We start from the raw sequence: 26727 nt of genomic DNA on the forward strand, positions 1-26727 counted from the left end.
CCAAGGTATGTCCATCAATGGAATTCAATTCAGGCAAGGACAAGGTGTTGAATTTTTGGAAGTTAAACCAGTGCTGGACCTTCATAGTGAATGGCAGGGCCCTGGAGAGTGTTGTAGAGCAGAGGGATCTAGGAGTGCAAGTAAATTTTTCTCCAAAAGTGGCGTCACAGGTGGATAGGGCAATGAAGTGGGGTTACGTTTCGATAGCATGCATCAGTAAAGGCAGAGTAACAAAGTTGGGACATAATGCTACAGTTGTACAAGACACAGATGAGGCAGCACTTGGGAGTATTGTTTATAGTTTTGGTCACGCCGCAGTAGAAAAATGCCATTAAACTGGAAAGAGTACAGAGAAGATTGATGAGTATGTTGCCAGGACCCGAGGGCCTGAGTTATAGGGAGATTTAGATGACGATCATTGCTGTCTACTTGCAGAATAATGGGAAGCAGCTGCGTTTTTACACAATTACAATCATTTTCAGAACCAACCAATGGGCAGCGGTAGAGTAGCTGCCTTACAGCGAATGCAGCGCCGGAGACCCGGGTTTGATCCTTTACGGATACTTGTCTGTATGGAGTTTGTACGTTCTCCCCGTGACCTGCGTGGGTTTTCTCCGAGATCTTCGGTTTCCTCCCACACTCTAAAGACGTACAGGTTTGTAGGTTAATTAGCTTGGTAAATGTAAAAAATGTTCCTCATGGGTGTAGGATAGTGTTAATGTGCAGGGGTCGGTGGTCGGCGCGGACCCGGTGGGCCGAAGGGCCTGTTTCCGTGCTGTATCTCTAAATTAAACTTCAAATTTAAAGTATTGCCACTGCTGGAACAGCAAGTTTTAAGTTTACACCCACGATCACTTTAATTACACAGTGAACACTGCCAAGGTACTTTTTTTCCCCACTAACTTTTCAATTTGTAGAATCCCTAAACAGCATGAAAGAAGCAGCACTTAAAGCCAAACTTGTAATCCAGAATTATATACATATGATATTATATTTTCAGCAGACAACACTTCAATAAATCCAGCCAATATCTATCAAAGGTCTATTATAGCTGGAAAATGCTATTTGGATTAGCTACCATCTCCACAGAATATGACATGCCAGGAAGATTCTTTCCAGCAGGGTCACTGAGGAATAACAGGCAACTAAAATATGAAACGCTTCTTCTTAAAAAGCAAATTGTTCTTTATCCGTTTCAACGACCTCTGGCAGCTCATTCCATATACCCACCACCCTAAATGAAAAAGATGCCCCTCTGGTACATATTAAATCTTGCCGCGCTCACCTTAAACATATGTCCGTTTTTGATTCCTCTACTCTGGGAAAAAGACACTCTGCATTCATGTTCGTGCAACATCCTCATGAATGGGGGAGTCCACAGTTATGGGAAAGGGACAGGAAAGTGGACCAACGGTTAAGATCAAATTGGTCATAATCTCATTGAGTGGTGGAGCAGGTTTCAAGGCAGAGAGGCACAGGCCTGTCCTTATTTAATGTAGTCATTCTTTGTTGACCATGCTGTAAATTATTTTGTTTTGGATGGGTGATGGGAAGTCTGTGGGAAGAGATCTTTACAGACAAATGTCAAATGCAATAATCCTTGCTGCTGTTCAGTGTATGGACATCCCTTGGATAACAATAAAAGCCGAAAAAACAATCACTCAAGATTTGCAACACTTGTGCCCATATCCCTTATTTATGGTATTCTCAACCCTGGCTTTGACTGTACTCCCGGCCCACACTAGAGACCCATGTTCCTGACCTGAGAATTCAGACGCCGAATTCAATTGAGAATACATTCCTGACCCAGACCTTGGCACCAGCCACACCAATTATTGATGATTTGTGTTGGCAAATAGTAAAATATCAAATGCAATTCAGCTCATGGCAAACTGGAACCATTGGAGGGCACAGCCAGTAAAACACAGACACTGCCAGCACTGTACACAGCCTTCGGCCATTTTACAACAGCTGAATTGCAACAGCACCTCCAGTTTAAATTCCATTTGGGATATTTTGGAGGACCAAGAACCAGGAACCGATTACATTTTACAACAGCTGAATACAAGGCCACGAAAAGCAATCCTGGTTATAGCTTTTCTATTACTCAGGAATTGGAGCACAGTGTGGCTACACTAATATGGAATTTAAGCATTTAAGAATTTAAGAATATAACATAAATATCCAAATTTTGGTTTCACATTGGTTATTCTCTTTCAGCACCAGACTTTCCTGTTAGAAACAATGCTTTTTTTACTGTCTGGTATTAATGATGAGATGCTGTAGTACACACTATTATACCAGATCAGTAAATTACAGCTACTCTGCACTCTTTATATGATTGTCCACTTTATTAATGTGGTAGATAATATTCCAGTTAGCAATCAAACTCATTGATAAATGCTGCGAGTCCAGCTTCTACAGATGCACCATAGAAAGCATTCGGCTAGATGCACCATAGAAAGCATTTTATCAGGATGCATCACAGCTTGGTTTGGGAACAGCTCCATCCAAGACAGCAGCATAATCAAGGACGAGTCACACCCTGGCCACTCCCTCTTCTCCCCTCTCCCATCAGGCAAAAGGTACAGAAGTGTGAAAATGCACACTTCCAAATTCGGGGAATTTCTTCCTAGCTGTTATCAGGCAACTGAATCATCCTACCACAACCAGAGAGCAGTGCTGAACTACTATCTACCTCTGATGATCCTCGAACTATCTTTGATCAGACGTTGCTGAGTTTACCTCGCAATAAACGTTATTCCCTTATCATGCATCGATATACTGTAAATGGATTGATTGTAATCACTATGCTCTCTTGCAGTGATGTACTGGGGGCTGGGAAAATTTTCTTCCTGCAAACAGTGGCGCACAGGTGGCACGGTGGCGCAGCGTTAGAGTCGTTGCCTTAAACGGCCAGAGACCCGGATTCAATCTTGACTACGGGTGCTGTCTGTACGGAGTTTGTACGTTCTCCCTGTGACCATGTGGGTTTTCTCTGGGTGCTCTAGTTTCTTCCCACATTCCAAAGACACGTAGATTTCTTGGTTAATTGGATTCTGTCGATTGTAAAATTGTCCCTAGTGTGTAGGATAGTGCTAGTGTATGGGGTAATCACTGGATATCTCCAAGGTCTAAAGTCAAACAAAACCATCTTCCATTATGCAAAGCATGACTCCAATAGATTAGGTTCCCCTTGATGTTTACCAGAGATTCTTGATTCCAAACTTGACATTTAAGGCAGCATTTGAACAATAATCCCTGGATTATGTTTAGATCATGACTAGGATCATCCTCGTATTACTACGATAATATAGACGCATGGTAAAAAAACACCACACTGTTAAAATTTATATGGAAACTAATACTTAAAATGCTTTAAAAGAACTAAATAAAAAACAAAGTCACCAAATCACAAAAGTTGGATTTTAAGAAAAAACAGGAAAAGTCAAGAGCTTTAGGGAGCAAATTCCAAAGCATTGTGTGTTTTGGCAGCTGAAGGCAAAGCAGCCTACGGTGAAGTAATTCACTTTGGAGATGAACAAGCGGCCAGAAACAGACACACTGATATCTAAGAGGGCTATAGTGCTGGAAGACATTAAGGAAATAGTGCAGACCAAGACCATAGATTAATGTTAAATTAAACATTGTCTACACTGACCAAGATACCTCATACAAGCTGGTTCCATTTGCCATCATCTTGCTCAGATATCTCCAAAGCTTTCCTATCCATGTACTTGCCCAAATCTATCTATCTATCAATATATATATATATTTGTTTCCGAAATATAGATAAAATGGTACACGATAGCGCAACAATTTTAGGCCCACCTTACACTCCAATGGCCTGCGGTTCAAATGGTTGATAAATTTTTAAAGTTATTCACTTTTTAAACTTTAATAAATCGCTCCCATTTGCCTTGCCCGTCAGCCGCCCCTGCGCAGTAATACCTCTGTGTTCGACGTCACAATGTGAACCCAACAGGTCCGCGCCTGCACAGTTGAGGCCCGTTGATCTAATACTTGTGTTCATCTTGCCTCACAACAGGAAGATGGCCGCCGGATCCGCGCATGCACAGTTGGGGCAGGGTTGCCATTTTGAGATTGCCATTTGATTGGCTCTACCACCTGCCCCTCACGTGGAGTCCGGCGCATCCTGATTGGCTCCTGCCACTCCCCCCCTATGTGGGGTTGATTGATTGGCTCAGACCTCCCGCTCAACGTCCGATTGGTCGCTGTTCCGGGTCCCACGTGGGTGGAGCACCACCCTGATTGGTCGCCGGCTCTTCCTGCTCAAAGTGTGCTGGTTGTCTCGCGGGGCTTCTTCCCGCTCAAAGCAACGGCCGTCGCCATTGAGCTGCCGCTGCAGGAGAGGTTTGGACCCAGCGGGTCTACGGGTCACTCTGGCCGCCCGGGGCCGGGTTGAGTGGCTCCCTCTCCCCCCTCGCCCGCTCCCGGGGGAGACTCTCCGGCCGGCAACAGGTCTACGGGGCGTTAGTTGGGGGAGGTTTGCTGGGCCTGCAGGAGAGGTTTGGACCCAAGGGGTCCACGGTCGTCTAGTGTCTTTTAAATCTGTTATGGTACCTGTCTTGCTCATTTCTACTGACAGATTGCTTCATACAGACACTACCCTCTCCCCTCTCTCCTTAAAACAATGCCTTCTAGTTCTTGATTCCTCTAACCTAGTAAATTGACTGTGTGCATTCACCCTATCTATCCCCCTCATGATTTTATACATTTGTATGATCACCCCTCAGACTCTTGTGCTCTAAGGGAACAAGTCCTCACCTACCCAATATTTCATTTGCTCAGGCTGACAAGTCTTAGCAACATCCTCGTAAATCTTCTCTGCACTCTTTCTAGCTTTATGGCATCTTTCCTGTAGCAAGGTGACCAAAACTCAACACAATAGTGCAAGCGTGGCCCTATTGTCTTATACAATTATAGCACAAGTCTATACCCTGACTAACGCAGGCCAGCATGCCAGAAGCCTTCCTCCCCACCCGAACATGTGACGCCACTTTCAAGAACTATGTACATGCACTCCTGGATCCCTCTTTTCTACAACACTTCCCAGGGCCATACTATTCACTGTATAGGTTCTGCCCTGCTTAACCATCCCAAAATGCTACACCTCGCTTATCTGAATTAAACTCTATTAGCCATTCCTTCGACCACTTTCCCAGCTGTTCAAGATTCCGCTGTAATTTTTGATAACAAAGTCATTCTCTTTGTTTTCAGTGTCATCTGCCAACTTACTACTTACCCCATGACCATTCTCATCCAAATCATTGGTAGATGACAAACAGCAATGGACCGAGCATGGGTACCTGAGGCACACCACTATCCACAGGCCTCCGGTCTGAAAAATAATCTTCCACCACCACCCTCTGCTTCCTACCATGAAGCCAATACGACGTCCAGTTAGCCAGCTCTCTTGGGCTCTCATAGAATTTAGCCTTCCATGCAAATCTTAAAGGCATTGCTGAAGTCCATTTGGACCAAATCTATAGTCCTGCCTTCATATTCCTTGTTACCTTCAAAAGCTCAATCAAATTAATGAGACAAGATTTCCCAAGCACAACCATGCTGACTATGCCTGATTAACACATCTTTTCAAATGCATATATATCTTATCCCTCTCCAATAGCTTACCTACCACATACGTTATGCTTATTCATCTATAGTTCCCAGGTTTTCCTTTGCAGTCCCTCCTAAATAGAGGCACAACAATAAAAGCCACCCTCCAAGTCTTCTAGTACCTCACCTTGTCCAATGATAATTCATATATCTCAGCCAGGGTTCCTGCAATTTCTCTTGCTTCTCAAAATGTCCTTGGATATACTGATCATGCCCCAGATATTTTAGGCCATCAGGCATCTCCTCGGTTGTAATATGGACTGTCCTCAAAACATCACCATTATTTTCCAAATTCTCTTACCTTCATGTCTTTCTCCATGGTAAAAATAGGAGAAATTTTAAATGATCATGTCCATATTCTGAGGCTCTGTACATAGATGATACTTTCCATCCTGTGGGGCTCTATTCTCTCTCCGTTAGCCTTTCCCCTCTAACATACTTATGAAATTTCTCGTGCAGAAACGTTTTCAGGTTTTTAAATAGTGTAATATTCACACAATAATATAATGGCTACATAATACTAATACAATAATCATCTGTTATGGCGTACGAGTCTCCTAAAATCTTTTACTTTCCAATCTCATCGCAAGAATACATCCTTGTCCCACGTATTTCTCATCGACGTGTTGCCTTGTGACAGCATTTTTGCCAACTAAATTCTACCAGAAAAGTAGAGACTAGAAAGTGTTGACATATGAGAATTTAAACTTACTCCCTCAGCTAAAATCAGAGATTAGTGCTTTTATCATATCATATATATACAGCCGGAAACAGGCCTTTTCGGCCCTCCAAGTCCGTGCCGCCCAGCGATCCCCGCACATTAACACTATCCTACACCCACTCGGGACAATTTTTACATTTACCCAGCCAATTAACCTACATACCTGTACGTCTTTGGAGTGTGGGAGGAAACCGAAGATCTCGGAGAAAACCCACGCAGGTCACGGGGAGAACGTACAAACTCCTTACAGTGCAGCACCCGTAGTCAGGATGGAACCTGAGTCTCCGGCGCTGCATTCGCTGTAAAGCAGCAACTCTACCGCTGCGCTACCGTGCCGCCCCGGTACGGAATTGGAAATATATGAACTTGATCCAATGCTTCATTTGTTAGGCAAAAAGTAGAACAGAAGGAATTTACTTTGTGAAGATCCATTCCATTCTCTCTTCCCAGTAACTGACACCCACAGAAAATATAGGCTTGCCATCAGAAGATATCAATACTATTGCAAGCTGTGCCTTGTTGCTGTGTAAAGTTGATTTAAAAATGGTTTGGCTTCTGGCCTCTGGTGTGTTTCTCCAAGTGCCCACAATTGAAAATGAATCTACTGCATCCCAAGTTAGGTCAGAGGTGAGACTTCTGGAGAACAGAAAGACCCTCTAACTATGAGCAGTGACAGTGTAGGGATGCAAAACGCATTAATTCCCACCAACATCAAAAACCCACTCATGAGATTACCCCAAAAAACAGAGTGCAATTGAGAAGAGAGAAACCTGATGCTGCTGATTGGTTTCATCTCTGTCAGCAGGCTCATCAATTTTATCTGGTATAACAGCTGAAACAGCACGCCTGCTTTGTAAAAACAAAAGGCTACTGGGCCATCCTAGACATGCTGGAGACTATTCCAAGTTATACAGTTGAATTTATTCAGTTCTTTACAATTTAATTCAGATTAGGAACATTTAATCTATATATTAAAACTCTCGTTTGTTTGTTCCTGAACTGCAGCCAAAACGGTACATGATAGCACAACAATTTTAGGCCCATCTTACTCACTGTCAACCCTTTGGTGCTAATGGAAGAACTTTCATTGAAATCGGTGTTATATTTTTAAATTATTCACATTTTAAAGTTTAAATCTTTCTCCGAGGGAGGGGGGGGGAGGATAAGGGGTGTTGAGGGGGATGGAGTGGGGGAGAGGGGGACGAGAGAGAGCTGGGGGGAGGGAGCTGGGGGGAGGGAGCTGGGGGAAGGGAGGGAGCTGGGGAGGGAGGAACAGGGGGCTGGGGGGAAGGGGAGAGGCTGCTGCACCAATGCAGGAGAGGTTTGGACCTAACGAGTCCACTTGGTCTAGTCCTTTATAAATTAACCACACACGTTGGGAGATTGCATAAGAATAGAATAAATTCAAGTTAAAAATGTTATCGCAATTTCTGAAAATATCCAGATCCAATTTTGAGAATTCCGAATTAGAATGCATGGATAGCACACCATAACTATGTTTATTGTAAGAATTATTTTAGAAAAACTACAATTCAGATATTTCAAATACTCCACAATACAGCACAAAGATATAAATAGTTTATTTTAAAGTCAAGTCACAAATAAGCAAACAAAACAAAAATTGCAAGCTACAAAAATTAAACATAAATCTTAAGCTACTTGACTGCAGTGTCAAACAAGAAAAAATAATAATCTCACTAATTTGACAAGTATTGAGCAATTATGATGGGAATTCTGAAATATGATCACCTTGCACCATTCTCAAAATACAAAAATGAAAGACACCAAACATTCAGAATCCGTCAGTCAATTAGATTCCGGCAGAAATTGTAATCATTCTATAACTGCATCTATAAAATAGAAACACAAATGTATTGTCTTCATTCTCAGCATTTCATTGCATTTTTCCCCATTTTCAGCTGTCACAAGTCAGTATGGATTGGTCTCCCTCAACCAACCATGGTTTGATGCAAACAAATGACTCATTAGATATATTTTGAAGCATCCTTTGCTTGTAAGACCAAAACAATTTCAAGCATGGGGCAATGTGGCAAATAGCATTTGCCAGGCAAAAGTAACAGACAATGATATTCATCAAACAGGGGCCAGTATATTGATTTATAGGGCATTATTAAAATTAAATGCCAGTAATATCCCAGATGTCACCACAGATCAAAAAAATCAAAGGTTATAGTAAATATTACGGCTAAATGAGCACGTCACTTGCCGATCACCTCCTCAGAGATTTTGAACCTACCAAGTATGATCTCCACCTGCCTTTATGAATGTGGTACCAAAACAATCCAGGTCAAGGCGGCCCACTTAATGGGTGGTGCATCCACCTATCAATCACTGGTTCAATGCTACTAAAATGTGCACTATCTACAAAATACATTCCAGTTATTCAGCAACCCATTAATTCATAGCCCACTAAAGGTGGCATCACTGGGTAGTAGCAGTCGTAGTAGTACCCTATCCATCACTGGATAGGGTAGTAAAGAAGGCATATGGTATGTTTGTCTTCGTTGCTTGGGGAATTGAGTACAAGACTGAGGAAGTCATGACGCAGCAACATAGGATTTTGGCTAGGCCGCATTTGGGGAAACTGCAGAGGACATTTACCAGAATGCTGCCTGGATGAAGGAGTTCAGCTACAGGGAGAGGTTGTATATACTTGGATTGTTTTTTTCTGGAATGTCAGAAGTTGAGGGGAGACTGCAGAGATAAAAAACATTGAGGCATAGATAGGGCAGACAGTCAGAACCTTTATCTCCCAGGGTGGAAATGTCCAAAACTAGAAGGTGCGAGGGAGAAAATTTAATGGAAATGTGCAGAATAAGTTTTTGTTTTTTTACAGAAGGTGGTGGGGGCCTGGAAAGCATTGTCAGGGGGAGGTGGTGGAGGCAGATAAGGTAGTGGCTTTTGGATTTGCAAATGGGACACAAATCAATGCTGAATTCTGGAATTTCTAACAATTTTGAAGCATCACTGTAAATGTAAAGGAATTGAAGGCTACAGATCGTAAGTACCTTCTCTCGGAAACAAGTAACTGGAATTAAAACATGACTTTCCACATCAAGTAAATGGGGAAAATAGGAAAATTAGTAACAGAGATGTACGTTTTGTAAACAAAAGTTTACAATTTGGTATTTGTAATATCTGTAAACTATATAATTTGCTAATTCAACAATTGACCAATACTTCCAATTTGGCCGTCAGAAAATAAAACTCAATTGTCTTGCCTTACCCAACTAGTCTGGCATACCATCCTACTGCTCAGGCTTTACAGACGTTGATCACATGCTTGAATAATGCGGAAAATATCAAGTGCTGAATTGGAAATAATACTTCTCAAAATAGAATCAACTATTCACAAAAAATATCAGCAAAAATTAAATAGCATTTATCCATTTTTTATCAGAGAGGATAGGATTACCTTAGCAAAGAAGACAGTTAGATGAGTTTCACTGCCAAGTATCCAAACGGGAAATTTCGGCGACTTCAGGTATGTTCCTACCTAGAAATGAATAAAGATCATTAAAATATTGTACAAGATACAAGGCACATAACACGAGATCACAAGTCTGGCGGCATTGCCACCAAAATCTACTTAAGCATTCTTTATACCCCAAGTTGTTTCAAGGTGAAATGTAGACAGCAAACATTTAAAAATAGAATCATACAACATGTTATCTCAGTAAAACCAATGAACTGCTAGTGGACTTTGGAAGAGGAAGGTGAGGACCCACAATCCTGTTTATATCAACAATGGTGGAAAGAGTCAAAAATGAATGTTTCCAAAGATCTTTCCTGGACCCAGCACACTGATGCAATTATAAAGAAAGCACATCAACACCTCTATTTCCTGAGAAGATTACAGAAATTTGGTACGTCAGATAGGATTCCCTTGAACTTCTACAAGAGTACAGTAGAGAGCATATTGACTGGTTGCAACCCGGCCTGGTTCAGCAACTTGAATTCCCAGGAACGAAGAAGACTGCAAAAAGTTGTGAACACTGCAGTTAATCATCGGCTCTGACCTCCCCATCGTTGAAGGGATTTACCAGAATCGCTCCCTCAAAAAGGCAGCCAGCATAATCAGAGACCCACACCACCCTGGCCACACACTCATTTCACCCCTGCCATCAGGAAGAAGGTACAGGAGCCTGAAAACGGTAACTTCCAGGTTCAGGAACAGCTTCTTCCCTCCAGCCATTCGGCGATTAAACACTCCAACTTCAAATAAGCTCCGGAGACTATTATTATTATTATTTTTTGTGTGCACATATGTGTAGGTGTGTATACATACAATGATTTTTTTTCTCTCTCGTCTATTATATTGTTTACAGTCTCTCGTCTATTATATTGTTTTACTATGTTCACATATTGTGTTGTGGTGCTGCAAGTAAGAATTTCATTGTTCTATCTGGGACATATGACAATAAAACACTCTTGACTAAGTTGAGGCAGAAGGCAATGTGGGATAACATTATGCAGGTGCAAACAGGTGATCCTACCTTGAATGGTAAATGTGCTCTGAGTAATGCCAGCGACATTTTATCCCATTTTTCACCCCCACCCTTAATCTTGATTAAGGTTCATCCACCTTATTTTTTTAAAGTCACCTTCCCAAATGTTAGCGGAAGTGACTTTGCAGGGCTCATTGGAAAATATCTGCTGAATTCAGTGGCTATGTCAATGTGAGGACTTGCTCTGCCTTTATTCCTACATTTCCCTGCAGGAGAAGCTTGTTGCAGAAAATCAATGTGAAAAATTGATGTTGTAAATTGAAGTGCAGAATCACAAGCAAGTTAGAATGGGAAAAGATTTGTTCTGTAAAAGGAGGTCAGGAAGCCAAATCCCGTTTTCAAGCCATCTGGTAATTTAATGGTAATATTGTTAAAAAAATTACAGTACTTATAATTGGACAGCTGCTGTGGTGAGATTTGAATTCATGTCTTTGGTTGATTAATGCTGGCTTGAAGTTAATCTAGGCTAAAACAACATTGATTATGTAGTCTGGAAAACTAGGGCCATGAAAATTGCACATCCCAAATTGAGGGCTTGGATGAAAGACTTCACTTATGTCCAGAAATGAGGAAAGATGAAGACTTCAACGCCTTAAAATAATTTATTGAAAGACAATTCTTAGAATCAAAGTAAATCAATGCTAGCTGCATTGATAATATTTTGATATTTCTTTAGAACGTTAGGATTCTTAGATGAAATAATGGGCAAATAGGTTAAACAGCTATTTCAACCAATTACCACAGTGCAAGGGGTGATACATAGTACACAAATGATAGGAAAGCAAGTGTAAAGAAACAGAAAGTCACAACAATTGTGACATGTAGTTAATAACAGTTGCAAGGTTCACCTGTATTTTTACTGCACACAAGCGAGTATCACATAGCCCGGCTGACAATACAATAGAAAAACTGATAAGTTAAGAAAGCGTAGAAGACCACAAGGACATTGCTAAGGTTGGTGAAATTCAGTTAAAGAGGCAAGATCATGCATACAAAATTATGAGATGAAAACAAGTGAACAGAAGACACTCAGTCCCATCACTAAAACAGGCAACCTGGGAAAGTTTAAGACAACACTGTGTGGAAAAAATATTTAATTTTGTTGGGACACAAATGAGAATAGGGCTGTGCAAACCTTTTTTTATTCAGACAGTGGAAGTGTCATATCATATCATATCATATATATATATGCAGCCGGAAACAGGCCTTTTCGGCCCTCCAAGTCCGTGCCGCCCAGCGATCCCTGTACATTAACACTATCCTACACCCACTAGGGACAATTTTTTACATTTACCCAGCCAATTAACCTACATACCTGTACGTCTTTGGAGTGTGGGAGGAAACCGAAGATCTCGGAGAAAACCCACGCAGGTCACGGGGAGAACGTACAAACTCCTTACAGTGCAGCACCCGTAGTCCTGGAACATGCTCCTTGAAGTGTGGTAATAGAAACTCTGATCACATTCACAAAGTACCTGGATGACTACTTGATGTGTTCTAATGTACAGGTCAGCAAATGTGGGATGATGGATTAGCACAAATTGCTTTTTTGGTCCACATACAAAAACTGGACAGAATGACTTCCTTATGTGTTATGATTTTTTATGATGCGCAATGCTAACTACTGATGCAACTGGCAGAATTGGAGAAATCAGTTTGAACAATAAATTATTTGCCCAAATTTAAGAGCAGTTACAAACTTGCTTGGATTTTGGCATTATGATTACACGGGTTTCCAGACAAAATTCCAAGCGTTTTTATCCATAGCAACCCCAAACTAACCTTGATTTCCCAAACAACAAAAAAAATTGTTGGCTTCAAATGGAACCTTACTGGAGAAACACAACTAAGTTTAGGATATTCAGAATTGAAGACTTGGAAAGCCCTTAAACCCATAAAAGGACAGACTAGCACATTTGAATGTCAACTATCCATTGCTATACAAAATATAGCAAAGAAAAAAATAAATTCATCCAGATGGAATTTACAAAAAAGCTTCAGCACATATAATGGTTTGACCTACAATAAATGTTGCACATATTTAAAAGAGCAATTTATCAACAACCATTTCAAAACACCGTCTTTGCAAAATTCTTAAGAAAGAGTATAGGCCAAAATATTTCTATAATTGGTCAAAAATGTTCTGTTTATATTATAAACGTGTGGAACTTCAATTTACTGCAAAATATTTGACAATGAAGATATTTGCAGCACTTTAGTGAATTAAGTCGTAAAGTTAAATTGACCAATTTGAATACTGATATTGAAGTCTCCATTAAAGTGTTTCACAAAGCTGAGCAATTGTTGGTACTCAGAATATTTATTTTTGGTAAACAGTGCCCCAAACAGTATTGGTTAAGTACTACACCTTAAACCAATGATCTCTTTAGAACATCCAATTACTGTGACTTAATATAGGGAATCGTATTGCTCTACACCTATGCTTATTACCGAGCGACCATAAGAATGAATTAATTCTTGAAAAATTATGGACAATTTACTTGGGTAACAAACTTCAAAAAGGATAAAATATTCTTCTATTACGTGGGTTTGATTGATGACTGGCTTGAAAACAGACCCTAATGCCACAATAGAAACCAACCTAAAATTTAAATGCCTTTACATTTTTAGGCACCATTGCAAGAAGACAAACATTACTAAAATCGAACTCATTATTTTTGCACTGTTAGTTCAGTTCTAACTACTTACCTTGCAATAACGCAAAGACTCCATTAATGTCAGAAACCCTATAGTACCTTGATTTCTTACACCATGAAGTTCTGAAACAAAACAATCATAGCAGTTGGTTTAGTTCAGGAATAGCATGGAATTCATGCATGATGCAAGAAAATGCATAACATTAAAATGTACGTACTAGACATTATCATTTTCAACTGATTTCATATGGAAAGAACATTAGATATGAAAATTATATTTGGTACAGTTAAACAATACCATTAAATTATAGCAAATTTTATTTTGAAGATAGACACAAAAAGCTGGAGTAACTCAGCGGGACAGGCAGCATCTCTGGACCCCATTTCGGGTCGAGACCCCTCTTAAGACGTTGCAGTCTGAAGAAGGGCCAAGACCCAAATCGTCACCCATTCCTTCTAATCAGAGATGCTGCCTGTCCCGTTGTTACTCCAGCTTTGTGTCTATCTTCAGTTTAAAACAGCATCTGCAGTTCCTTCCTACAAAATTTATTTTGCCTTGAAGAATATGTTGGCTATGGAGATTTGAAGTTTGTAAACTGGCCTTTATGCCCAACATGCCCTCGTCACGGAAAGTAACACCTCGTTACTCTACATGGACAGGTATACAGCGTGGAAAGGTTTAGATGGATGTGGGTCAAGTGGGACTAGCTTAGATGGGGCATCTTGGTCAGCATGGACGAGTTGGGACGAAGGGCCTATTTGCACACGACATGACATTGACACAAAGTGCTGGAATAACTCAACATAGAAACATTAAAAAAACATAGAAAATAGGTGCAGGAGTAGGCCATTCGGCCCTTCGAGTCAGCACTGCCATTCAATATGATCATGGGCTTTTCCCCCCTTGATTCCCTTAGTCCTAAGTGCTAAATCTAACTCTCTCTTGAAAACATCCAGTGAATTGGCCTCCACTGGCTTCTGTGGCAGGGAATTCCAGATTCACAACTCTCTGGGTGAAGAAGTTTTTCCTCATCACAGTCCTAAATGGCCTACTCCTTATTCTTAAACAGTGACCCCTGGTTCTGGACTCCACCAATATCAGGACATTTTTCCTGCATCTACCCTGTCCAATCCTTTAAGAATTTTATATGTTTCTATAAGATCCCCTGTCATCCTTCTAAATTCCAGCGAATACAAGCCCAGTGGACCCATTCTTTCATCATACGTCAGTCCCGCCATCCCAGGAATTAACCTGGTGAACCTATGCTGCACTCCCTCAATAGCAATAATGTCCTTCCTCAGATTAGTCCAAAATTGCACACAATACTCCAGGTGCAGTCTCACCAGGGCCCTGTACAACTGCAGTAGGACCTCATTGCTCCTAAACTCAAATCCTCTCGCAATGAAGGCCATTGGCTTTCTTCACTGCCTGCTTTACCTGCATGCTTACTTTCAGTGACTGATGTACAAGCACACCCAGGTCACGTTGCACATCCCCTTCTAATCTGACACCATTCAGATAATAATCTGCCTTCCTGTTCTTGCCACCAAAGTAGATAACCTCACATTTATCCACATTATTTAATACATCTGCCATGCTTCTACCCACTCACCCAACCTCTCCAACCTGCAGCCTCATAGCATCCTCCTCGCAGCTCACACTGACACCCAGCTTGTGTCATCCACAAATTTACAGATGTTACATTTCATTCCCTCGTCTAGATCGTTAATAATATTGTAAACAACTGGTGTCCCAGCACTGAGCCTTGTGGCACAGCATTGGTCACTGCCTGTCATTCTGAAAAGGACCCATTAATTCCTACTCTTTGCTTTGCTTCCTGACTGCCAACCAGTTCTCTATCCATGTCAATACCCTACCCCCAATACTGTGTGCTGTAATTTTGCACACTAATCTCTTGTGTGGGACCTTGTCAAAAGTTTTTTGAAAGTCCAGATACACCACATCCACTGGCTCTCCCTTATCCATTCTACTTGTTACATCCTCAAAAAATTCCAAAAGATTAGTCAAGCATGATTTTCCCTTCATAAATCCATGCTGACTTTGATCAATCCCATCACTGCTTTCCAAATGCACTGCTATAACATTTTAGTAAACAATTCCAGCATCTTCCCCATTACTGATGTAAGGCAAACTGGTCTATAATTCCCTGTTTTCTCTCTCCCTCCTTTCTTAAAAAGTGGTTACATTGGCTACCCTCCAGTCCAGAGGAACTGATCCAGAGTTGAGGGAACATTGGAAAATGATCACCAATGCATCCACAATTTCTCAGGTCATCTCCTTGAGTACTCTGGGATGCAGACCACCAGGCCCTGGGGATTTATCTGCCATCAGTCCCAACACCATTTTCTGACTAATGTGGATTTTCTTCAGTTCCTCCCTCCCACTAGATCCTCGGTCCCCGAGTATTTGTGGGAGATTATTTGTTTCTTCCTTAGTGAAGACAGAACTAAAGTACTAGTTTAACTGTTGTACCATTTCCTTATATCCCATTATAAATTCACCTGTCTCTGACTGTAAGGGATCTACATTCGTCTTCACTAATCTTTTTCTTTTTACATACCTATAGAAACCTTTAGGCAGTTTTTATATTCCCCACAAGTTTCCTTTCATGCTCTTTTTTCCCCCTCTTAATTAACCCCTTTGGCCTCCTCTGTTGAGTTCTAAATTTCTCCCTGTCCTCTGGTTTGCCGCTTCTTCTGACCAATTTATATGCCTCTTCCTTGGCTTTGACACTATCCTTGACTTCCCTCGTCAGCCATGGTTGAGCCACCTTCCCAGTTTTATTTTTTCACCAGACAGGGATGAACAATTTCTGGAGTTGATCCATGCGGCCTTTAAATGGTCGCCATTGCATCTCCACTGTCAATCCTTTAAGTATAATTTGTCAGTCTATCCTAGCCAATTCCCGTCTTTTACCTTCAAAGTCTCATTTATTCAACTTCAGGACCCTAGTCTCTGAATTAACCATGTCACTCTCCATCCTAATCCAGAATTCCACCATATTATGGTCACTGTTACCCAAGGGCCCTTGAAAAGAAGATCGCTAACTAATCCTTCCTCATTACACAATACCCAGTCTAGGCTGGCCTGCCCTCTAGTCGGTTCCTCTACATATTGATTTAAAAAAACCATCCCGTGTACATTCCAGGAAATCCTCCTCCTCAGCACTGTTATCAATTTGGTTGGCTCAATCTATATGTAGATTAAAGTCACCCATGATAACCACTGTACCTTCGCTACACGCATCCCTAATTTCCTGCTTGATGCTATCCCCAACCTCCCCTACTGCTGTTTGGTGGTCTGTATACCACTCCAACAAGCATTTTCTGCCCTTGGCTATTTTGCAGTTCTACCCATACTGATTCTACAGCATCCAAGCTAATGTCTCTCCTTGCTATTGCATTAATCTCCTCTTTAGCCAACAATGCCACCCACCTCCTCTTCCTTTCTGTCTCTCCTTCCTGAATGTCGAATACCCCTGCATGTTTAACTCCCACCCTTGCTCACCCTGAAGCCATGTCTCTGTAATTCCAACTATATCATATCCCTTAACTACTAAATGCGCATTCAATTCATCCACCTTATTTCAAATGCTCCTCGCATTAAGGCACAAAGCTTTGAGGTAAGTTTTTCTTATCTCCCTTCTACCTTTTGCTTCTGTCCTCCTTTTATGGCCCTCTGTCCCCTTGCATGGGGTCCCATCCCCTTGCCGTTAGTTTAAACGTGACCTTTCCTATACTCTTTCCAATTAGCTGTACGGATACGTGTCCACGTAGTTGACTCCACCCCCCACTTTTTAGTTTAAACCCACCTGTGTAGCACTGGCAATGAGTGACATTATGGGTTGAGACCCTTCTTCAGACTCCAATCTGAAGAAGGGTCTTGACCCGAAATGTAACCCATCCTTTTTCTCCACAGATGCTGCCTGAACCGCTGAGTTACTCCAGTACTTTGTGTATCTTCGGTAAATACCATCCGCAGCTCCTTTCTACACACTATATGACTATGACTTTATTTACACTAATCCTGCACTTGCCCGATTGATGAAATGGACTAAATTCCTAGTTGCCTTGGACAAGGCATAGGATAAACCCCAGCAGCTGTACCCTACCACCTCCCCCCCACCCCTTGATAACTCAAGCCCTGCAATCCAGTTAATAACCTTGCGCATTTTTCTGCACCCTTTCCATCAACACATCCTAATATTGTGGTGACCACAATTACACACAATTAACGAAACTTGCCTCAACTCATCGTCAGTGCCTTGTCCGAAGAAGGCAACATTTTAGTGACCTACCTACCCATGTTTCAATTTTCAGGAAACTGTACACTTGTATTCCAAGGTCTTGCTGATTGACAACACTTCCCACAGCCCTAGTATTCGCTGTATTGGTCCTGCCCTCGTTTAACTATGCAAAACGCATCATATTGCATTGTCCAAGTTGAATTCCACTTATCTTTTCCTTGCCCATTATCTCGGTTGATCTCTATACCGTTGCAATCTTAAATCTTTTTCACTGTCACCGAAACCATCAATTTTGGTGCCACCTACAAATTTCATATCTACTAATGTCAAACATTAAATGCACACATAAACTGTGTTTACCTTTAGTAAAGGTTAAATGAAAGAAGCCCAATTCATTAAACTAAAAAGATTCTAAATGATATTAACTGGGCAGATTCTGAGAAACTATTTCTTCTAGTTGGGCAGTCTACATTCAAGCAAGTAGTTGCAGGTTAAATAGCCAGAAAGGATAGGTTTAGAGGGATATGGGCCAAACGCAGGCACGTGGAGATGGGACATGTTGGTCGGTTTGGGCAAGTTGGGCCTGTTTCCATGCACTATGTCTATGACCATGCTGTCATTTAGAACCAATTCATAATTTCTTGAATAAAATGTGAATTTTTGAAGTTTGTTATATTCATGGGTTACAGGTGCTCAGTCAGTACTACAATATTCAAAATATCCTGAGATTGCATGCAAACACAGGTGTGGTAAGGCATTAGAAAGGACTCTGCATGGCAGCGGAATACTCTAATTCTACTTCCAGTTTGATATTTTTAATGGGGGCCCATAGAAGAAAAGAAAGGCATGCCAAGTTTAATTTGTGTCTTTGAAAAGCAGCATCTTAAACTGAATAATAAGTACAAGATTGAATATAGTTTTAAATAAAGGGTCACAGTTTGATAGTCAAAACATAAATCACTTTTAGGGACTAAACTGAAATATACTGTGCAACATCACCCTTTTAACGACTGGCTATGCTCAAGAAATAATCTCTGGTGCCATCTAGTGGGCAAACTATTGCAAGTTACTTTTGTGAAGAACTAATTTTGGTACAGACTTCTGGTACAGTGATGTTGGGTAGGGAGCTGCAGGATTTAAATCCAGTGACAGTAGAGGATGAATAATTATTTCCAAGTGAGGAGCACGCGAGCCTTCCAACAGTTTTTTTGTTTTAGATGTCAGACTTCTTGGTGTATTGTTCAAACTCCACTTCAGGCAAGGAATGGGAGCATTGGAAAGACTTGGGCTGTCAGGTTTTGAGTCACGCACTGTACCAAACCAAGTTGTGATACAACCTGATAGGATGCTTTCAACGATGCATTTGTAAAAGCTAAGAGCCGTTGGGGACATGAAGAACTGGCATGTAGCTTCCCGACTATCCCGGTAGTCTCCTTTTGGCTGTAGCTTCTATACGGTTGGCCCAGGACAAATTGTCAGTAAAATTTACACGCAGGAACTTGAAGCTCGCAACTGTTGTTGCCACTGATGTTGATTGGGGCATGTACTCCATCTCACTTCCTGAAGTCAACAACTACCTCCTTTGGCTTACTGGCATTGATGGAAGAGGTTGTTGTCCTGACACATCATACTAAGCTAAGCAGATGTGTAACTTTTTTTTTTTTTGTAGGTGACGGAAATGTTGGCGGATGATTTGTTGGATACGCTGGCTGGTGGGGTGGAAGGTGAGAACGAGGGGGATTTTGGTGTCGCGTGCTTGCGACGGTAAGAGTAGGAAGACAACAGGCGAATACGTGGCTCGGGATGTAGACCAGAGACTCAGATTTGTAGACCATTGGGATCTCTTCTGGGGCAAGGTCACCTGTACAAAAGGGACATATGCATCTGAACTGGAGGGGGACCAATATCCTTGCAGATAGGTTTTCTAGTACTATTCGAGAGGAATTTAAATGAGAGAGGCAGGCGGGTGGGAACCAGGGTAGTAGGTCAGAAATTGGATGGAGTGATGGGAAAGTAAAGGTTCGGACCAGTAAGTCTCAAAGGAAGGACAGACAGGGAAAGGTGAAGGAATATGGTAACCCAAATGGGCTGAAATGTGTTTATTTTAATTCAAGGAGTATTGTGGAGAAGGCAGATGAATTTAGAGCCTGGATCAATGTTTGGGACTATGATGTTGTGGCCAGTGAGGCAATATGATTAAGAGAGGGACACAACTGACAGCTTTGTGTTCCATGGTTTCAATGTTTTAGTCATGACTGATAAGGAGGCAAAAGAGGAATTGCGCGACAGATCAGGGAGCCTGTCATGGCAGCACATAGATAAGATACTGGAGGGTTCATCTGCTGAAGCAATACGAGTACAGCTTAGAAATAAGGAATGTGCGTGCACCCTAACGGGGTTATACCATATGACCCCCAATAGCAAGCAAGAGATAGAATAGACATGTAGACAGATTACCAAAAGTTGCCAGAGCAACAGGGCTGTCACAGTGGGTGACTTTCGCTTCCCTAATATTGACTGGGACCTGCTCAGAATTTGTGATATGTATCTAAGAGGCTTTCTTGAAAAAGTGTGTGGACAGATCAACCAGAACATGTGTGGGGAAATGAGGCAGGTCAGGTGACAGTGGAAGAGCATTTTGAGGATAGTGATCACAACTCCACAAGCTTTAAAATTGTTTTGAACTGGGGGAATGCTTGACCCTGGAGGAAGGTACGAAATTGGAGCACGACAAACTACCACAAAGGTGATCAATGATGATTGGGCCGTGGATGTTGTCTACATAGATTTTAGTAGGACATTTGATAAAGTCCCAAGTGGTAGGCTGATTCAGAAGATTAAGAACAGTGACTTGGCTGTATGGATTCAGAACTGGCTAACTGACTTATCAGTGATTCAGATCATTGGTAAGAAATAAATTGTCACTGTAGTCCTCACCTGTCTGTGACAAAATATTTGGTCACGTTTGAAACAAGGAGGGGGATTTTGTGGAGAATGCCCAGGGAACTAGGATCAATATTAAAGAACAGAACCTCAAATGACCTTGTGAACACAAGAGCCACACACAAATTAGCATAGTGAGGAACAAATTAAATAAATGATTCAAAACACGTGGGAAGGTCAATTTTCCAATTTCTGAGCAATAATGTAAATGGTATGGAGAGCTTAAAAATAAAAATAAAATATGGGAAGCAGCAAACCACAGCATTAAAAAACATTTCAAAAGATTTCGAAAATGATCAAACTACATATCATTCTCCAAACAGACTTACTCATTCCAGAGCACTCTCTGTCACCATCCCATACATTTAGAACTGCATACCCAGTCAGCAATAAATTGATCAGGCTTTGGCTGGGAAAGAAAAAGAAATAGTCAATTCAAGATTCATAAACTTGTTTTTTCTTGCTTCACAGATGCTGGATACAGCTCGCGGAATGGAAATTTGCCCTTATGGAATTTACAAATCACTACCGCAATAATTGGGATACAGAATAGAAAATGCGATTTTGTGATATTAATGTGGTAAGATCCAGTTTATTTCCCCACTTTTATTTCTTAACTTGTAGATATGGTTTGAGTTATGAAAAAAAATCACGATGGGTGTTATTTTCTAGGAAAACAATCTTGGATTTCCAATTTCCAGTAGTCGTGTTACCCGATCACTTGGGTCTTCTCCTCAACACAAATAAACCTGTTTTCCCCAGTCCTCCCTCCTCCTCTACAACTTATATCTGTTTTCCCTTTTTTTCAGTTCTGATGAAAGGTCATCAATTCGAAACTTTTAACTTTGTTTTTTGCTCCGGAGATGCTGCTTGACCCACTAATTCACTGTCTCAGTACTGTCAATCTTTCCAGGCTCCCAAAAATAGAAGAGGTTTTGATCAAAAATCATATACACACCATCTGCAAGTTTCAAAGTACTGATCTATGGACATCTGTACATACAAGCGAATTCCCATTATATCACCTCCACTCCAATCTGAAAAGGTCCCAATCCAAAATGTTGTCTGTCCATTTCCTTCCACATATGCTGCCTGACCTGCTCAGATCCTCCAGCAAGTTTATCCTGTAGATCCATGTCTGGTTTTACTGTTGTGCACCCGGTCCATAATCCAGGCCGGGTTTTGTACTGGGTTACACTGGAATCAGGCGGGAGACTGGAGGTAATGGAAGCCAGCATCTGTACTGTAAGGCCCTGCTAATAAAGGACTTGTATATATACCTGAGTGCCTCTCAATGAACACACTCACAAACATGGTGTCAGAGGTGGCCGTTATTTAGCTTTTGGGTCACCACAATTTGTTTCCTCAAGACTTTTGACGTCTCTAGCCATGGCTGATTCTTTTCGGAAGCCTGATCCACTTGTCTTCGACGGCAACATCGGTGAACGTTGGCGCACCTTCGAGGAAGATTACGATGTATTCATTGCTGCTGCACACCACGACAAGAATCCCCACGTACAAGCATCTATTCTCCTCAATCTTGCAGGTTTGGAAGCAATCCGTCGGGCGAAACTCTTTGTTTATGCTGAGGCTGTGCTGGATGCGGCTGATGCAGTTATCACACCTGCCGAGACGATACACGACCCTGTGTGCCTTAAGAATAAATTTCGGCAGCTGTGTGCTCCGCAGACTAACCTTATCATGGAACGGCACAAATTCTTTACATGTTCCCAGAAACCGGGTGAGCCGGTTGAAGCCTATATCAACTCTTTGAAATACGCCGCGTCAAGTTGCAGATTTGGTAACCTCTGTGATGAACTCACGAGAGACAGGCTGGTGTGTGGTATCACCAACGACAAATTGAGAAGGAGCCTTCTGCGTGATTGCGATCTTACCCTCGCTAAAGCGATTAGCACCTGTCGGATTTATGAATTGACGGATGTCGACACAAGGACTTTGAGTGCCGTGCCTCAGCCTGTTTTCCGCGTTGACTCGACGGGACCATTTATCAGAAAGGAACGTCGACCGTTCAAAGTGACACAAGCCCAACCTGGCAGGGCTGGCATCAGCCTCGTTAGTGATTGCACTAATTGTGGTTACTCTCATATAGCCAAACGGGAGAACTGCCCGGCTTTTGGACAGAATTGTCATGGCTGCAAACGGAGAAATCATTTCTTGAAGTGCTGCAGAAGTTCCAAGACGATTGGGACAACACAAGCTGTACATTTGATACACCCAGAGCCTTCACATGACTTATCAGATTGTGATACTGTAAACTTTAATACACCTTCAGTGGATGGAATTCGCCTCAATGCACACTCTGTCCGGGGCCAGTTAATCAAGCACAAAGATCCCATGGTCACATTAAAGATAAACAATGTGCCTGTTGTTGTGAAAGTAGACACAGGTGCGGCGTGCAACGTCATATCTCTTGCCGAGTTTTCAAGGCTTCGTAGAGCTGAGGAATTAAAAACATGTGACGCAACCCTCCAGGCATACGGGGGGAATGAAGTGCTTCCTATTGGAGTGGTGGAGCTACGGTGCCACCTCGCAGCACAATCGTACAATTTACAATTTTACGTTGTTGATGGCACAGTCGTGCCTCTCCTTGGCGTTGAAGCATGTATCAACATGGGACTGATTTCATTCGGCAAGGCCGTGCATCAGCTTACGCCACTCCCAGACTCCACACAACAGATCCTCGCGAACTATAAGGATCTTTTCAGCGATGAACTGGGCAAGCTGCCTATCACTTACTCAATGACTATTGACCGGGATGTGAGACCCGTGGTCCGCCCTGCTCAACGCATCCCAGTTGCCATGCGAGACCGGGTCAAGGCAGAGCTTGACAGGATGGAAGCTATAGGAGTTATTACTCCTGTCACGGAGCCCACTGACTGGGTGTCCTCGATGGTGGCCGCGACCAAGAAGGACAAGCGGGAGATACGTATATGCATCAACCTGCAGGATTTAAACACTGCACTCAAGCGACCTCATCACCCGATGCGCACTGTGGAGGTGGTGGCCGCACACATGGGCAAGGCCACAGTGTTCTCCGTTCTCGATGCCAAGACCTCGTTCTGGCAAATTCCCCTGGACCACAAATCATCTCTGCTCACTACTTTCAGCACATCCTTCGGACGCTACAGATTCCTGCGGATGCCGTTCGGGATTAACGCGGCCAGTGAAGTGTTTCAACGCTCTATGGAGCAGCTCTTCGACAGATGCCCATGTGCGATTGTTGTCGATGACATTATCGTGGCGGGTAAGGACGTGCAGGAGCATGATGTTAACTTAACGAAGGTACTCAATCGTGCCAGGGAGATACACTTAAAACTCAACCCCAACAAGTGCAGGTTCCGTGTCAACAAGGTAAACTATGTAGGACATGTTTTCACCAATGAGGGCCTCAAGGCTGATCCTGAGAAGACAGCAGCCATCAGTGAGATGGCAGTTCCGACTGACGTCACCAGCCTACAGAGGTTCCTGGGCATGGTGAACTATCTTGGCAAGTTTATTCCTCACTTTAGTGAACTCTCCGCTCCACTGCGACAGCTATCTCACAAAGACATTGCATGGACGTGGGATGAGCAACAACAGCGGGCTTTTGACGCTCTCAGACACCTGATGTCGTGTCCTCCCACCCTGGCATATTTCGACGTCAATCGACCAGTTACGCTGACCTGCGACGCATCCCAGTATGGACTCGGTGCTGCGTGCCTGCAGGATGGCCAGCCCATTGCTTATGCCTCAAGGACCATGACAGACGCGGAGACACGCTACGCACAAATCGAGAAAGAACTGTTGGCGGTTGTCTTTGCATGTGAAAAGTTCAACGATTACATTTTCGGCAAGGCTGCCATTGTGGAGACCGATCACCAACCACTGATTTCCATACTGAACAAACCACTCCATGCTGCCCCGGCGAGACTGCAGCGTATGCTGCTGCGTCTCCAAAAGTACGACATTACACTAACCTACAAACCCGGCAAGGACATGCACCTAGCTGACACCCTGTCCCGTGCGCCTAGGAAGACCTCTAACGAGCATGCTGCCGAGAAGGATTGTTTTGATGTAATGATGGTCGATCATCTCCCCTCGTCTTGTTTGGAATTGTTGGTGGCACACACGGCAGAGGACGACACGTTGCAGTCGCTTGCGTCCATCATTCGACGCGGTTGGCCGAGCATATCGCATATGGTACCATTCTCTGTACAACCGTACTTCCCCGTTAGAGATGAGCTGGTTATCGAGAACGGGGTCATTATGAAAGGCCACAAGGCGGTGATCCCTGCCTCACTACGGCAGCAGTATTTTGACGCAATACATAGGGGCCACCCTGGCGCTGAGGCAACGGTTCAGCGAGCCAAAAGTATGTTTTTCTGGCCTGCTATGTCTGACTACGTGCACCAGAGGGTGCAATCATGTGCGGTGTGTAACAGTTTGGCCCCACATCAGCAAAGGGAACCACTTTTGCTGCACCCGGTTCCTGATTTACCCTGGTCCTCTGTGGCCACTGACATTTGTGAGTGGCGTGGCAATCAATATCTGGTTCTGGTGGATTCCTATTCTGGATGGTTCGAGGTCGATTTGCTCCGCACAGTTTCCTCAGCGGCGATAATTCAAAAACTGGCGAGACATTTCTCGGTCCATGGGTCTCCTCACACCCTCATGTCGGATAATGCCGGTCAATTTACCAGTCAGTGTTTCAAGGACTTTGCCATGCGCTGGGATTTTAAACACATCACCAGCAGCCCGGAGTATCCACAGTCAAACGGGCTAGCCGAGAGGGCTGTCCGTAGTGCCAAACAGGTCATGGAGAGATCCAGAAGAGCCGGGTCTGATGTATTCCTGGATCTCCTCAATCTCCGTAACGTTTCACGTGACCCGGTATTGGGTTCGCCGGCCCAACGATTGATGTCCAGACAAACTCGTACCACCCTTCCTGTTGCAAGACACCTGCTGCAGCCCCATGTTCACGAGCCCCAAGTTGTTCAGGCTCAGCTGCAACATAAACGGCAGATCCAGAAGGCGTATTACGACAGGTCTAGCCATCCTCTTCAGCCTCTGTCGGGGGGTCAGACGGTCCGTCTGCAGACCCAGAAGGGTCATGATCGTCTGGGTGTAGTTAGTGGGACCTGCCAGGAGCCGCGGTCCTATCTTGTCCAATCGGAAGGAGGAACCTACCGGCGGAACAGAAAACACCTTCTACCGGTGAATGAGCCGGTGCCATCTCATCCGCGTTCACATGGCTACACGGAGGTCGCAGATGGCGGGTTACAGACCAATGGAGGCCAGGCGTCGGCAGACCACAAGCTGGTCTTAACACCAACAAAGGAGCCGGTGATGGAATCACCCATGACTTCACTGGTGCAGTCTCCTGTGCAGAAGGCCGTTGCGAGATCAGTGCCGTTTGAACCACCACCCATGGTGCTGACACCTACAATGGGTACGGCGGAGGGCTGGTATTGTACTCGTGCAGGACGGGTCTGTAAGCCCAATCCCAAGTACCAAGACTGTGGCTAGACACTTGCTATGGACTCTGGTTAATTACGGTCGTTACCGTTCCCCTTTTGTTTATCTTACTCGAGTTGTATCCTCCTCTGTTTAGCGTTGCCGTGGTTGTCTTTTCATCCCTTGTATTAGGATGGGGGTAAGTTGTAAGTTGTAGTTGTTTCATATTGTTATCTAGTTTGGGGGGGCTTATGCTTAAGAAGGGGGATGTAGATCCATGTCTGGTTTTACTGTTGTGCACCCGGTCCATAATCCAGGCCGGGTTTTGTACTGGGTTACACTGGAATCAGGCGGGAGACTGGAGGTAATGGAAGCCAGCATCTGTACTGTAAGGCCCTGCTAATAAAGGACTTATATATATATACCTGAGTGCCTCTCAATGAACACACTCACAAACAGTTTTTACTTAGGATTCCATCATCTGCAGTCTATCGTGTGTCCAAAATATTTTAAAT

General features: G+C 43.0%; 1 protein-coding gene across 4 annotated transcripts in view; it reads right to left on the reverse strand.

Annotated features, from left to right (window-relative positions):
• The window catches only part of mindy3 (MINDY lysine 48 deubiquitinase 3), a 90605-nt gene that overhangs the window by 49707 nt on the left and 14171 nt on the right, over window positions 1–26727 (reverse strand). For all 4 annotated transcript variants that reach the window (XM_078417188.1, XM_078417179.1, XM_078417168.1 and 1 more), the window contains 3 exons: window positions 21088–21167; window positions 13600–13670; window positions 9798–9878 (listed from right to left, as the gene is read on the reverse strand). In XM_078417188.1, the coding sequence (XP_078273314.1) occupies window positions 9798–9878; window positions 13600–13670; window positions 21088–21167 (232 nt within the window). The remainder of the gene's footprint in view (window positions 1–9797; window positions 9879–13599; window positions 13671–21087; window positions 21168–26727) is intronic.

This window comes from Rhinoraja longicauda, chromosome 2 (genome assembly GCF_053455715.1).
Source record: "Rhinoraja longicauda isolate Sanriku21f chromosome 2, sRhiLon1.1, whole genome shotgun sequence".
NCBI classification, from domain to species: Eukaryota; Metazoa; Chordata; class Chondrichthyes; order Rajiformes; family Arhynchobatidae; genus Rhinoraja; species Rhinoraja longicauda.